The sequence below is a fragment of the Lagenorhynchus albirostris genome, chromosome 14 (assembly GCF_949774975.1).
Source record: "Lagenorhynchus albirostris chromosome 14, mLagAlb1.1, whole genome shotgun sequence".
NCBI classification, from domain to species: Eukaryota; Metazoa; Chordata; class Mammalia; order Artiodactyla; family Delphinidae; genus Lagenorhynchus; species Lagenorhynchus albirostris.
In genome coordinates this window covers 71,552,676-71,568,133 of record NC_083108.1, presented here as the reverse complement: position 1 = coordinate 71,568,133, position 15,458 = coordinate 71,552,676, and the positions used below count along the sequence as shown (strand labels likewise).

The 15,458-nt window shown below is 55.5% G+C and overlaps 1 protein-coding gene across 3 annotated transcripts; it reads left to right on the top strand.

Moving 5' to 3' along the window:
* The first annotated feature begins 246 nt into the window (after positions 1 to 246).
* Positions 247 to 15,033, top strand: HNF1A (HNF1 homeobox A). Of its 3 annotated transcripts, none has more exons than XM_060121646.1 (10): positions 247 to 575; positions 7,155 to 7,354; positions 8,804 to 8,990; positions 9,431 to 9,672; positions 10,606 to 10,757; positions 10,888 to 11,089; positions 11,841 to 12,032; positions 13,177 to 13,298; positions 13,382 to 13,526; positions 14,906 to 15,033. In XM_060121646.1, exons 1-10 carry the CDS (start codon positions 247 to 249, stop codon positions 15,031 to 15,033), a joined length of 1,899 nt encoding a protein of 632 aa, XP_059977629.1. The 3 variants fall into 3 exon arrangements, with proteins under 3 accessions (XP_059977629.1, XP_059977628.1, XP_059977630.1); XM_060121645.1 differs by having other exon boundaries at positions 13,367 to 13,526; XM_060121647.1 differs by lacking the exon at positions 11,841 to 12,032.
* The last annotated feature ends 425 nt before the right edge of the window (positions 15,034 to 15,458 follow it).

Here is a 15,458-nt window from a genome sequence, read left to right as displayed (position 1 = left end):
GAGAATTTCCCCAGCTCCAATGTAAACAGAGCGGGCAGGGGCCCTGATTCACTGGCCACTGGGGCCAGGGTTGGGGGTTGGGGGTGCCCACAGGGCTTGGCTAGTGGGGTTTGGGGGGGCAGCGGGCGCAAGGAGCCTGGTTTGGGCCTGCCTGCTGGCCGGCCAGCACGGAGCCAGCCCACGCCGGGGGGGCGGGAGGCGGCCGGCTCAGTGGCCCTGGGCCGCGTGGCCCGCGCTAGTGGAGCCATGGTTTCTAAACTGAGCCAGCTGCAGACGGAGCTCCTGGCGGCCTTGCTCGAGTCGGGCCTGAGCAAAGAGGCGCTGATCCAGGCGTTGGGTGAGCCGGGGCCCTACCTGCTGGCCGGAGACGGTCCCCCGGACAAGGGGGAGTCCTGCGGTGGCGGCGGTCGAGGGGAGCTGGCTGAGTTGCCCAACGGGCTGGGGGAGACGAGGGGCTCCGAGGACGAGACGGACGACGAGGGGGAAGACTTCACGCCGCCCATTCTCAGAGAGCTGGAGAACCTCAGCCCCGAGGAGGCAGCCCACCAGAAAGCCGTGGTGGAGACCCTGCTGCAGTAAGGACCCCTCCCCTGTCCCCAGCTCCCAAGGAGCCCAGAGGGGCCCAGCCTCGGCTCCTGACCAGCCCTTGCCAGTCCAGAGTCCCATGGGCTGGTTGTCGGCAAGGGGGACAGGGCCCATTAGAGCTTGGAAGCGGGGGTGGGGTGGGGTCCTAGCTCGGAGGTTGGAGCCTGCAGCCCCTGACCCGGCCCTCTGCGGGGTCCCGAGTCTCCATGAGCCAAGGCTTTCAGCCCGGTGCTTGGGAAGTGGGGCATGCCCCAGGGGAGCCCCAAGATGGGGACAAAGCAGGAGAGTCCACGATTCTAGTCCCTGGACAACGGGGGTGGGGAGGCAGGGAATTTTTAGCTACCATGCCCATTTCTACTCCCCCAATCCCAACTTATCTGCTAGGCACCCAGATGCACCAGTGGGGAGGGGGAGCCCAGGCTGGGGTTTTGGGGGCCCCGCTTGGCCTCCCCGGAACTTAAGCATTCAGTCAGCAGAACCCAGGTCTTTCTTACCTGAGGGAAATGGAGCCTTAGGAAGGGAGCTGCTCCTCTTTCCGGCACAGCCTCAGGCCATGCCCCTCACCAGTGGGTACCGTTAGAAGCCTCCCCACTCTGTACCCCACCCACTGGCTGGCTCCCCATCTCCCGGAGAACTGGGTGGGTCTGAGCCCGATGCCTCCCCTCTCCTCAGCAGAGCTGACCTGGTTACTAATTACCCACGGGCTTTATTATTTCTCTTTTGTTTTATAAATTTATAAATGGCAAAAGGCTCTGATAAGGCCTGTGATCATTAACTTGGAGGGCTGGTAGCCTGGGGAAGCCTGAGCCAACCAACTTCCCACGGAGCAGGGGTGGGGGAGGTTGGAGGTGAGGGAAGGGGAACCTGGGGGCTGCAGGGACTGCCCCTCCCCTAAGGCTCTGTAACGTCTATCCTAACAGCCAGATGCGCACGTGCTGAGGTTTCACAGGTATCATTTCGGGTACTGTTGAGATGAACTCTGGAGGCACCCGGGGAAAACTGCTCCGCAGATGAGGGAACTGAGGCTCAGAGGGGGACGGAGCTGGACTAAGGCCACCCAGCTGGGGCTCCACACCCACTCTCTTTGGTGCCCTCAGTCACCATGACCGGGGCCAGGGGCCAGCTGGGGGTGGCTGGGGGTTCTGAGCAAGAGTCCCAAAGACCACCTCTTTTCTGTCCAAGGTCCTGATCCCAGCTTGGGGTTGGGGAGGGCTGGATCCCTGCCTCAGGGAGCTCTCAGGGCCTGCCAGGCCTTGTGAGGGCCTGGGCAGGAGGCAGGGGAGTAGCCAGGGCCCCCTGACTTGGCAGGAAGAGGAGGGCAAAGGGCCCTGCCGCGTTGCAGGGGAGGGGCAGAGTCTGGCATCTCCAGACCCAGGGCGAGGGCAACCCGGACAAGGGTGGGGCAGGGCCAGACCTGCTCAGCGCCCCAGATGGGACTGGGGGCTTTCGGGGGGGAGTGGGGGCAGGGAGTGCCAAAGGCCTTACCTGGCTGGGTGGGGCCTCTTGATCAGCAGCCCCTTTGGTGGGATGATGGGTGGAGGGAAAGGCTTGATCCACAGCACTCGAGCGGGAAGCAGGGGTCAAAGTGCTCCCTGGGGACCAGCAGGGACCTGGAAGCTGAGGGAGAGAGGGGAGACATGGAGGAAGAGACAGGGCGTCAGGGGAGATGGAGAGAGAGGCCTGGAGAAGCAGAGTGGAGCGGACCAGCAGAGCCGGGAGGGAAAAGGGGCTGACACGCAGCTGGGAGAACGGGCTGGGGAGAGAGCGAGGCGCCCCAAGCTGCAAGGAGGCTGGAGTGCTTGCCTCCCGCCCCGATTGGGTTTTCTTTAATGCTAACAGCATGCTATTTACTTTCCATTTAAATTTGAGATGTTGCTATAAATTATCAACCAGCTCCTTGTTCCTGCGGGGTTTATAACTAACTACCTGGGTTACTTATTGTTCAGGTAACAAAAGGGATCTGAAAACGCCCCAAGGGGAAAAAGTGGGGCCTTGAGCCTCAGGGCACAGGCTGCAGAGGGGTGGGGGACCCCCATGAAGCCCTGGCCAGTGGGGGAGGTTGAGGCTGGAAAGGATGGTGAAGAGGTAGGGCTTCCCGTGGAAGCCAAGTGTGACCAAGTGTGACCTTGGGCAAGTCTCTTCTCCTCCTGCCTCTGTTTCCCTACCCGGACAATGAGTACAATTCAAACTCCCTGCCTTGATCCCCTGATCTCTTCCTGAGGGACCTCCCTCCCTCCCTCACTTTCCTCCAGTTACACTACACTTTGCTGATTCCCACCTCAGGGCCTTTGCATGTGTTGTACCTTCTCCCCGAAACCCTCTTCCCAGATCTTCCTACAGTCAATTCCTTCTCTTTTTGCTCAAATGCCACCACAGTCACTCCCTCTTCCACTACTTCCATTGACTTTCCCCTGAAACTTATCATTACCTATTATTACCTTATTTGTCTGTTTTCTATCTCCTGCTATGACAACAGAAGCTCTTCCAGAGGCTTGTTCACCACTCAGACCCCTGATATACACCCCAGTGCTGACACACAGCATGAATGAATGAGGGACTAGGCTTCTCTGAGCCCTGGGGATGTCTGCTGTAATGGCCAAGGGAGTAACACGTTCCCAGGGCTCCTTCCTCAGTGTCCTCCTGGGCCCTCCTGTCCCTGAGCAGCTCAAACTCAATCTTGAGGGTCTCTGGTCCTCTCCATTGGGCAGCACCAAGGCACTGAGACCCAGGAAGACAGTGGCCAAGGTGGGGCAATCTGACATCCCTAACTGAGGCCAGCCTGCCTGGGCTTGAACCCCAGCTCTGCTCAGGCAGGCAATTTCACTTTTCTGAGTCCCAGTGTTCTCTGCAAGGCAGAGCTGATCATAACGCTTACCCACAGGGTAAGCATGTGAGTGCAACGAACAGTTGCTATTATCAGTGGTCCCATTTTACAGATGAACAAACTAAAGCTCAGAGAGGCAAAGTGACCTGCCCAAAGTAACTCTTACAAAGCAGTAAGGCCAGGACTTGGACCCAGGTCCTCGTAATCCCACACTTTGCACAGCACCCTGAGGTGGCATGCCTGTCCTTGATACATTTATCTCCCTCTTTACCCTCCTGGGTCATTCTTGATGTTAATGTCACCATCGACCACTTCCGCGTAGTGCTCGAGGACTCACGAAGCGCTTACAAGTGCATTAAGCTTGTTTTCTCCTCCTGACAACCTATGAAATATTATTAGCTCCCTATCACAGTTGAGGAAACTGAGGCACAGAAGTTAAGAAACTTCCCAGGGCCACCCGGAGAGTGAGTGGCAGAGCTGGGATTCACACTGAGAACTCAGCTCCCCCTCCGGATGAGTGGCCTTCAGGCTGGTCTCCCAGCTCTGAAGCCTTGGATCCACTGAAACCCCACGGGCCAGGGAGCAAGAAGCCCAAAGCCTCGAACCTCTGATTGACCCTAGAACTGGCAGGAGGCGGGAGGAGGGGGTTGTGGGCAGACCTTCACCTTTCCCGGGCCCTCTTCCCTCTGCTGTGGGGCTGGAGGTCCCAGGACTAGGTCGCTGCTGCTGCTGCTGATGGTAACAATATTGTTCCACTTACTGAGCACTTACTGTGCGCCTGGCCCTGTCCTCAGCATTTCACTCCTATTAGACACTCATTCAGTTCTCCCAATAGAGAACAGGGAGGCAGGCGTGAATTTCCCGCTGTGTTACAGGGGAGATGCAGGCCACATGCACATTGGGCGCGAGGCCGCAGTGGTGGGATTTGAACCCAGGTTGGTTCGACTCTCAAACCCATTAGAGTGAAAGCAGGAGATGCCTGGAGACCTGGCCTCTTAGTTCTGCGTTGGGGAAAATGTCCTACAAAGAGCCATATTCTTGGAGACTGTGCGTGTGTGTGGGGAGGGGGGGAGAGAAAGAGCAGAAAACAGAGAGACAAAGAGACAGAAGGAGAGAGAGTGAGAGAAACAGAGACAGATAGAGACACATGGGGTCAGAAGGACAGAGACAGACAGTAAATCTTTAGTTTGAGCCAGGAGAGGCCCTGTTGAAGGAAGACTGGGCTCCTTCTCTCCGGAGAACAGACAGAGGGAGGGAGGATCTCTCAGGAGGGTGATGACTGCAGTTGGGGGAGGAGGGAGGCCATCGGGCAGCCCAGCCCCGGAGTCAGATAAACATGTTTGCCATGGAGCACAAGGCTGGACTTTGTCCTGCCCTTCCCTCCCAGCTCTGACTGGCACCCAGGGACCGGGGGAGGTGAGGCTCCTACGAAAGCAGGGAGATAGGGCTTGGGGAGAGGTTGGGGGGTTCAGGAAAGTGAAATATTCTTGAGTCCCAGCAAAGTCACCTTGGACAAGTGTTCACCTTTCTGAGCCTCAGTCTCCTCACCTGTGAAATGGGCATACTTCCTAGGGTTATTGTAAGATTTAAATGACCAGCCCTTACCTGGCTCACCATAAATACTCAAGAAACATGAATTCCCACGGCTATCATTTCTACACAAATGGGACTTTGCTGGACCGACTGCTGATTAACTATATCTGTCCCCACCTTCCATTCCTCCCTGCCTGTATGGGAACTGCTGATAAAAAAAGGAGGAAGTCAGAGGGCCAAAGTGGATGAAAGGCTCTGTGCCCTCATGTCTCGGAAGGGCATTGTCAAGGACGCAGGCGAGACTGGTTCTTTGAGGAAAGAGAGAAGGGCCAGGGGAGAAGGCAGTGTGGGGCGGGCTTCAGAGCACTCGGGGGTTTCTTTTCTTTTCTTTTTTTCACAATTCACTTTTAAACATTATATATGCATATGTAGCATATTATATGATACTATATTATTGATACATAATTTATGAAGTACAGAAGAGTAACAGAGAAAACCCTCCCCTCTCATCCTGTCCCCAGCAACCAATCAGTGACTCCAGTTCATTCTGTATACTTCTGGTATTTCATGTGAACAAAGCAAATAGGTAGAAATCTTCTTTTATCCCATTTAAAATTTTACACATAGCACAAAAGGCCTACCACACAAACTGTTCCATCTGGGCTTGTACAGAGCTTTCTCAGTGGGTTTTTATGGCTGCATTGTACAGAGGCATGCAATTTGGTTAATCAGCATCCTTTTGCTGGACGCTTAGGTTGTTTCCAATCTTTGGCTGTGGCAAACGACATGGAGATGAATCACTTCCTACACATGCCATTTGTCACATATGCCTCAATTCTAGAAGCAAACTGCTGCATCAAGGCTGTGGGGACACAGGCTTAGGATCACACAGACCTGGGTTTAAATCCCAGCTCTGCCTGTTTCAGCACTGTTGTATCTGACACATGGTTGTAATAGAAGCTCAAGAGAGGAGGAAGGGAAGAGAGGAGGGTTGAGACAGAGCAGAAAGGGAGAGAGAAGAATTTCTATCGTACAGGCAACCTGACCCCTTCCATTCCCCACAGTGAGCGGAGAACAGGAGCTTGAGCCACAGGTGGCCTCAGGTCCCCTTGAATCCCTCGAGTGAGAGAACTGAGCCCACAGGGTGGGATTCCGTGCTCAGACATGCTCATTTTTCTTACAAGGCCTTGGGATGCCAGCCCCTAACCCCTTCACCTGGGACTCTGTTGAGAAATTAGCCACCCGCCTCAGTGCTGTGGGGAGACTGGCTGCGCCACCATCTAGGGTTTAGTGCAGATTTTCAGGAGGCGTTTTGATGCTATGTGATTTTTATCTGACAGACTGACTTAGAACCAAATCCTTTAAGCTGGAGTGGGACTCTACTGGGCTAACCCTGTGACCTTCGGCAAGAGATACAAGTGACACAGTGCTCTGAGCCTCAGTGGCCCTGGATGTAAAGTGGGAGAATCATGTTTCTCTCATTTTCAGACCCAAATTTTTTTCCAGTAGATCTCTCTCATCTATCCATCCATCCACCCACCCATCCACCCATCCATCTAACATCTACCCATCAACATCCCATCTATCCGTCCATCCATCCATCCTCTCACCCACCATCCACCATCAATGCACTGACCATCCCATTACCCACCCATCCACCCATCCATCCACACATCCACTCATTCATTCATGCATTCACCAAGGGCACACTCTATGTCAGGCCTATTTTGGGTGCTGAGAACCAGACAGTTCCTGCCCTCCAGGTGTTTATAGTCTATCACAGTGGTTAAGACACAGCCACAAATAACGTTTCTAGGTAGAATTGCGGGGGGGAATCTTTAAAGGAGGCATGAAGATGAGTGCCCTCCCCATCTGGCTTGTGCAGCTTCCCGGGGGAGTCTGTTTTTGTCTACATCTGTATCCATGTCTCTGTGTGTCTGTGTTTCGAAACCTTTATCTGTTCCTATGTCTGTGTGGGACTGGTTGGGGCCTGTGTCCACATGTCTGCCATGTGTATGTGTCTGCAAGTCTCTGTCCCCATGTCCTTGTGTCCTGGCATGAGTGCCCATACCTCCTGTCCCTGAGTCTAGGTACAGGCTCCTGGGCTCCGCGCCTGCTTCCATCTACCATCCTCACTCCCCGGGTGGACAGGGCTCCCAGCACCCACCCTGGGCTGAGCAGCCTGTCCTTGTCCCCCCGCCTCCACCCCCAGGGAGGACCCGTGGCGTGTGGCTAAGATGGTCAAGTCCTACCTGCAGCAGCACAACATCCCGCAGCGGGAGGTGGTCGACACCACCGGCCTCAACCAATCTCACCTGTCCCAGCACCTCAACAAGGGCACCCCCATGAAGACACAGAAGCGAGCCGCCCTGTACACCTGGTACGTCCGCAAGCAGCGAGAGGTGGCCCAGCGTAAGTAATAACCGACTGCAGCCCTGTCTTCCCGGCAGGGCCTGGGACTACCCGCAGCTCGAGGGTGGGAGCTGGAAGCCTCCCACCCCATTCCTCGGACAGGCAGACTGAGAGGAAGTCGGGAGGATTCAACCAGCATGTATCAGCTGTTCTGCGCAAGGCGCTCTGGGGGAGGGGAGGAGGGTTGGTCTTGGGCATCCTCTTTGGGTGGGTGAACTGGGCCCCTGCCTTCCAAGAGCTCCCTGTGTAGAGGGGAAGCAGGAGAACAAATCATTATGATTCGGTGAGACAAGTATTATAATGTGATAACGCCAACAACAAAAGCTAGTGTTTATGGAGCAGTCACCGTGCGCCAGGCCCAGGGCAGGGCACTACAGAAAGTGCTTCCAAGGTTGAGCTGGTGGAGGAGGAGAGAATAATCTCTTCCTCAGGGAGGCAGGGGCATCAGGAAGGATCAACTAGAAGTATGATCTTTTGACTAAGTCTTAAAGTGTGAGTTGAATTTTGACCCATGAAGATGCAGGGATGGGGTTTCAGGCAGAAGGAAGGGCAGTAGAGGCTCCGAGGTGAGGTGTGTGCTTAGGGAACCCGGGCCTCATACCCCACAAAATCCTAAGTGCACTTCCACACTTTTGAGCCTAAGTGTAAAAAGAAAAAATGTTTTTGATGTTTCTTTTATAATTATCCAGGTTTTCAAGGTAATACACACTGAATTTATAAAAAAATAGAAGTGAAGATTTTACAATAAAAATTAGGTGTCCTTCTCCTAAGGCAGCCACTGGCATTCCTGGTCTCATACGTAACCTTCCAGGGGTACTGTATGTATATACTGGCTATATACATATTTCCCCTGCTCTTTGAAGGGCTACTAGCTGTTCTGTTATTTGGAGGCGCCATTAACTGGCCTCCTACCAAAGAACCAGCTGAGAAAGTGTCTGGGTCTCTTCTCTCCTGGCTAATACTTATACTTTAAGCTTGATTTTCAAGTCTGCAATGTTGAAAATAGCGCAGAATCTACTCGGGAGATACAGTTCAAGTTTCTGCTCTACTGTGCGGCCGTGGAAAAATATTTAACCTCCCTGATCCTCAAATGCCTCATCTATAAAATGGGATGGCATATGTGTCAACTGTGAACAAATGCTGATGCTTACCTGGAGCCTTGTATTGAGGACTGTGAGATTATATCTTGGCCCGGTAGCAAAGTACGCAGGGGTTGATTAGTGATGTCTCCCTTGGACACAGGTTAGGAAAGGGGTGGTGTGTGTGCTGTGTGTCTGTCATCACTGGATTAGATGATTTCTAAGTTCTAGCTGTAAGCTCCTCTGGCTCAGCATCCTAGGAATGAGAAAGAACCACGGGCATGGTTAGGTGAACCAATTCCAGCATGGTGAACCAATGCTGGAAGGTGGGATTGGCCAGTGTTTTGCTAATGGCTCTCTGTGCCCACAGAGTTCACCCACGCAGGGCAGGGTGGGCTGATTGAAGAGCCCACGGGCGATGAGCTACCAACCAAGAAGGGTCGGAGAAACCGTTTCAAATGGGGCCCAGCATCCCAGCAGATCCTGTTCCAGGCCTATGAGAGGCAGAAGAACCCCAGCAAGGAGGAGCGGGAGGCGCTGGTGGAGGAGTGTAACAGGTAGAATGGCTGGTGGTCAGCAGGGCTGGTTTGGTCTGGGCTGCGGGAAGGCGAGGGGGGCTCTGGGTCCTGAGGGAGGCTCCCCAGGTTTTGAGAGCTCCTGTTGTTGGCCCAGGAGTTCTCAGCTCCTGTTCAGTGTCTGACACCTAGCTCCATTCCTGGCACCCACCCCCCCACCGACCCAAGCAGCCCTTGAGTAGCTGCTCGTCTCACTCATCCTCACTACAACCCTACACTTACTGGGCTCACTCTATAACTGAAGAGATTAAGAGAGGCTAAGTCACTTGCTCAAGGTTGCACAGCAGACTGGGCTCGGAACCCAGGTCTGCCAGCCTCAGCAAATACTCAGGTAGAGCCCTACTTCTCAAACCCTCCCCCCAGCCCCAGGGGAGGGTTCTTCTGTGCCTGATCCAGAGGCTCATGAGTGGCCATTTCTGCAGGGCGGAGTGCATCCAGAGGGGGGTGTCACCCTCACAGGCGCAGGGGCTGGGCTCCAACCTCGTCACAGAGGTGCGCGTCTACAACTGGTTTGCCAATCGGCGCAAGGAAGAAGCCTTTCGGCACAAGCTGGCTATGGACACGTACAGCGGGCCGCCACCAGGGCCAGGCCCAGGCCCTGCGCTGCCTGCCCACGGCTCCCCTGGCCTGCCCCCACCGGCCCTCTCCCCTGGTAAGGTCCACGGTGAGTGCCATGTGGGCAGGGGGATTGGGACGGTGGGTAGAGGGAATATGGGGGTGGGTGGGAGAGTTGGGGAGCACCACCCCAGTGGCAGCAGCCACCCAAACCTCTTAGCACTTCCTTACAGCTCCAACCCCACTCTATTTGCACTGTTCTATCCACTCCACTCCTCTCCATTCCATTGACCACTCAACTTCGCCCACTGTACTCCATTCCATCCACTCCACCCTCACTTGCTTTCAGTTACTTCAACTCATTCCAGATCAAACCAACTCAATTCATTTCAGCTCAGTTCAATTCAATTCAATTCAGTTCAACTCATTATAATCTAATTTAGTTCATTTAAATTTGGAATAGTTTGATCCAATCCAATTCCCAATTGATTCAGTTTAACTAGATGCATTTCAAGGAAATTCAGTTAATTTTCTATCAGTTCAATTTCAATCCAATTCGATTCAATTCGACTCAATCAAACTCAATTCATTTCTGGTTTGATTCAATGATACTGTTTCATTCAACTAATTCCAATTCACTCTATTCAACTCAAGTTTGCTGTGGTTTAATTTCATTACCGTCAATTCAGTTTGGCTCAGTTGTCTTTTTTTTTTGGCCACACTGCACTGCACGGCATGCGGGATCTTACCCCAACGAGGGATCAAACCCCGTGACCCCTGCAGTGGGAGCGCAGAGTCTTAACCACTGGACTGCCAGGAAAGTCCCTGGCTCAGTTGTCTTTTACTGAGCACCTACTTGTGTTCAAGGAGTTGGAAGCAACCAGCACAGGGCCTGGCAGGAAGTGGACACTCAAGCAAAGTCTGCTGGCTGCATAAAGATGGGGTGGGGGGTCTGCGCAAACCAATGCAGTTTGGAATGATGGGGGCCATGGAGGCGGGCAGGGAAGTGGGGTGCTGAGGCTGGACACTGCTCCCGCTCCAGGAGTGCGCTATGGACAGCCTGCAACCAGTGAGGGGGCGGAAGTGCCCTCAAGCAGTGGTGGTCCCTTGGTGACAGTGTCTGCACCCCTGCATCAAGTGTCCCCCACGGGTCTGGAGCCCAGTCACAGTCTGCTGAGCACAGAAGCCAAATTGGTAAGTGTCCCGCCCCATCTCTCCCCCACCCCCACCCCCCGCCAATCTCCCCTTGGCTGGAAGATTCTGGAGCAGTCCCCAGGGAGGTAGGGTGGGACCCCACCTGACTCAGTTTGGCTTCCCCTCCAAGGTCTCGGCCACTGGGGGCCCCCTGCCCCCTGTCAGCACCCTGACAGCACTGCACAGCTTGGAGCAGACATCCCCGGGCCTCAACCAGCAGCCCCAGAACCTCATCATGGCCTCGCTTCCCGGGGTCATGGCCATAGGGCCTGGTGAGCCTGCCTCCCTGGGCCCCACGTTCACCAACACGGGCGCCTCCACCCTGGTCATTGGTAAGCTGGTGGGGTGGACGGGGGCATCTGGGTGAGGGGCTCATGGGGCTCCCACAGAATCCAGGAGCAGGATGGGCCACTGGGACTCATTCCTTCATGTATTTATTGAGTGCCCACTCCGTGTTCCACCGGTGATACACAAGTGGACCGAACAGCCCCAAATCTCAGCCACCCAAGTGGGGAGGCAGACAATAAGCAGAATATGGGTTGGCTGAAAAGTTGGTTCAGGTTTTTCCCAACAGCTTACAGAAAACCCCGAATGAACTTTTTGGCCAGTCCAATACATAAGTTATATAGTACCTTAAAAGGGAAAACAGAGCAGAGCAAGGGGGACTGAAGTTTTCTAGGTTTTAGGTTTTAGTTTGTTTTAAAAAAGCCCAGAAAAACTTTATTCAGAACTATTATGCAGAAACTCAATATATAAGACAGACAGGGAGCTGCTGGGAGCCGGGTACAGAGAGTTAAGCCCCAGGGCCTTTGCATCGTTGTGGAACCCCAGGGCTCCAGGGACCCTAGTTTGACACACCCCCTGCCCTTATGACAAGCTAGCAGCTCAGAGAGGGAGTTAACTTGCCAGGGCTGTAACTTAGTGAAGGTTCCTAGTACAAGGCTGTTTCCTGGTTACCTTGTCCCCCCCTCCTACCCACTGGCCCTAGGAGGGAGGGATGGTGCCCCTGGGGGTCAGGGCTGGGCCTGGGGAGGCCATGGAGGCGGCAGGAGGTCTGGCTGACTCCTGCCCCTCCCGCTCCAGGCCTGGCCTCCACGCAGGCACAGAGCGTGCCGGTCATCAACAGCATGGGCAGCAGCCTGACTACCCTGCAGCCCGTCCAGTTCTCGCAGCCTCTGCACCCTTCCTACCAGCAGCCGCTCATGCCCTCCGTGCAGAGCCACGTGGCCCAGAGCCCCTTCATGGCCACCATGGCCCAGCTGCAGAGCCCCCATGGTGAGCACCCCTCGGCCCCCCTGCTGGGGGAGGTGGTGGGAGAGGCTGGCTGTCGTTGAGCCCAGGGGAAGAGGGCGTCTTAGCAGATGCTGTGGTCTGTGTGTGTGTCTGATTCAAGTGTGAGTGCTTCTGTGACGGGGGCTCTGCGGGTGCTCAGGTGAGCGTCTGTGGGCTGGAATACGTTTCAGTGTGTGAACCCATGTGGCTGCGTGTGCACGCACATGGGTTTGTGTGAGTGGGTGTTTGTATGTGCACACGCACGTGTGCCCTTGGGGCCATATGTATTTCTCAGCTTTTAGAAAGGTAATGTGGTGCATACACCATGAATGACACAACACTCCCAGCAGGGCTTGGGGCAACACCCTGTCATCAAACACCATGATTCCTGCAGCAAAAGGTAGAATTCCACGAAGTGGGTTAATAAAGACTCAGCCTCACATCAGGTTCAGGTCAGATTTTGCCACCAAATGAGCTCTAGTGCCAACCAGACAAAAACCTGTTGGCTCTCAGACCTTTCTGGAACTTGGACTCTTGGATAAGGGCCTGTGGACTTGAACATCTGTGTATTTGGTTGAGGGCACCATTTATGCGTGTATGTGGGTGGCTGTGTTTTCATCTGAGTCCATGTGAGAATACGTGATTTATGTTGTTTTCTACTGGCATCTGTGTGTGTATTTGTGGGGCTGGAGACTGCAGGTGAAATTCTGGGTTAGACTGTGGAGAGGGGTCCTGGAGATGCAGAAATGCTGCCCCCTCCTCAACCCCTAACAGGAGCCCTGGCCTTTCCCTCCAAGGCCGGTACTTAGTGCCCTAACAGCACCTGTGCCTCCCGTTGCCCTTCACACCTGTCCTCTCGAGGTGACCGCAGGAGCTGGGTTTGGGTTCCCGGCCTCGCCCAGGCTCCTCTCCACCGAGACAGGTGGAGCAGGCCCCTGCGGTTGGGGAGAACGTCCAACCCCTCTACCTGGAGCTCCCAGTTTTGGAAATCAGCCCTGAGTCCCCAGCCACTGCCCTACTGGGCTGCTCACCAGGCCCACACCCCAATTTCCCCGAGCCCCCCACCTTGAGGCCCTCCTGGGAGGGGTCCAGCCCAGCCCAGGTGCCAAGTCTGTGTCCTCCTCTCTTCTCCCTCCCTCCCGGCCAGCCCTCTACAGCCACAAGCCTGAGGTGGCCCAGTACACCCACACGGGCCTGCTTCCGCAGACCATGCTCATCACCGACACCACCAACCTGAGCGCCCTGGCCAGCCTCACGCCCACCAAGCAGGTAAGGCCCAGGCCTGCCCCGGCCCCTCCCTGGGTCCTGCCCCAGCACACACCCTGGGGGCTCAAGAGCTGCCCTTCTGCCAGGTCTTCACCTCAGACGCTGAGGCCTCCAGTGAGTCCGGGCTTCACACACCAGCGTCCCAGGCTGCCACCATCCACATCCCCAGCCAGGACCCTGCTGGCATCCAGCACCTGCAGCCCACCCATCGGCTCAGCGCCAGCCCCACTGGTGAGTGGCCTTTCCCTGCCCCCCCCCACCGTCCCCATAGCTGGGGAGGAAGTCGTGGGCAGCAGACGGGGGGCAGGGAGGGGGTAAATGCGAGGGGGCACCTGTGCTCCCCTGAAGTGAGCCGAGGGGGGTGTGAAACCACAGGAAATGGGCCTGTCTCACAAGAACATCTATTAACTCAGTTGAGGAAAAAGATAAGCGGAAGAGGTGGTAGGGGGTAATCAGGAGGTAAGAACTGGGCTTGCTGGGGACCAGAAGTGACTCATGGATGTGTTGCTTTAGCTCAGGGTTTAGCATTTTTTTGAATTCGTTGCCAACAGCTAAAAATTAAGAGCTTTCATAGACTTCTGGCTCCTCTTGCAAAGTCGGAAGGACTCGTGTTGCCCCGTGGCAACCACAGAGTGCGGGCTCTCCAGCCCACCACGTCCCACCCAACCCACACATTTCCATTCCCTGAAGACCTGAGTCTGCAGCCCACAACGTCAGGGTGAAGAGCAGGCACTTTGGAGTCAGGCTGCCGGGCTTTGAGACCCAGGGCAGCCACTTGCTAAGTGTGAGCTTCAGCATCCTCCATCCAGCCCTGGTGGCTACAGGACAGTCACTGAGGGCTCCACGGTCCAGGCTCTGTGCTCTACCCATGAGGTGTGTGTTGACATCCCCGTTTTACAGATGAGAAAGCACTCAAGGAGGAGAGGGACTTGGTAGCGCTTCCAACAGCCACTAGGTAGTGGGGCCAGGACCTGAACCCAGGTCCAAACTCAAAGCCCATTCATGCTCTCTTGAGGGTTCTCCTGAGACGCAGAACCAATAGGAATACACACACACACACATATATTTAAGGAACTGGCTGATACGACTGTGAGGGCTGGCGAGTCTGAGAGCTGCAGGGTAGGAAGTGACGCTGCAGTCTCCTTCTCCAGGAAACCTCAGCCTTTGCTCTTGAGGCCTTCAACTGATTGGATGAGGGCCACCCACATTATCAAGGGAACTCTCCTTTACTTAAAGTCAACTGACGTAGGTGTTAACTACATTACAAAATACCTGCACAGCAACGCCTGCGCTGGGGTTTGGCTCAACGACTGGGTACTAAAAGACAGGCGAGCTAACGCATAAAACTAACCACAACACCGGCTCACCAGCGCTTCTGTGATGTTCCCACTAAAATGTGCTGGGAAGGCCACTCCCTCGTGGCCCTGGAGCCTGGCAGGGGGTTAACAAGGCCCGAGGGCAGAGGTGTGACTCTGGGGTCCGGTCACCTGCTGAGATTCAGGAGGTGGCGAGGTGCCACTTTCCCATCCCGAGAACCCCTTAGGGATGGTGGGCGGGGAGAGGTCGGGACGGGCGTGGCAGGTAGCCAGCGGCCTCCTCTGCCTCTGCAGTGTCCTCCAGCAGCCTGGTGTTGTACCAGAGCTCCGACTCCACCAACGGCCATAGCCACCTGCTGCCATCCAACCACAGCGTCATTGAGACCTTCATCTCCACGCAGATGGCCTCTTCCTCCCAGTAACCATGGACACGGCCTCCCAGGGGATGGGCCCTGGAGCCTACACAGCCTGCTGGAGGGGTGACCAAGACATTTGAGCCTGCAAAACTTTCACTGCCCCCAGGCTGCTGCTCTTCCCTGGAAAACTGTGCCTCAGTCCCCACCCTGTTCCCCTCAGAAAAGGGGGGTGCTCCGAGGCGCCCCAACCCGAGGAGGGCTGCTTCAGTGCACAAGAGGGAACTGTGCAGAGCTTGGAAGCAGAGCTTGTTCCTGGTGGGACTCGGGAGGGACTGTCCCTGCTGCTCAGGGTAAATCTTGTCACTTGGAACGGAAGGGGGCAGCCTTGGACGCTGGTACCCCCAGGCCGGACCTGTGGAGATCCCTGGCACCCCGCAGGGAACTGCCGGCCACACTTCTCAGGACACCAGCCTGTGTAGCTGGGAGAGAGG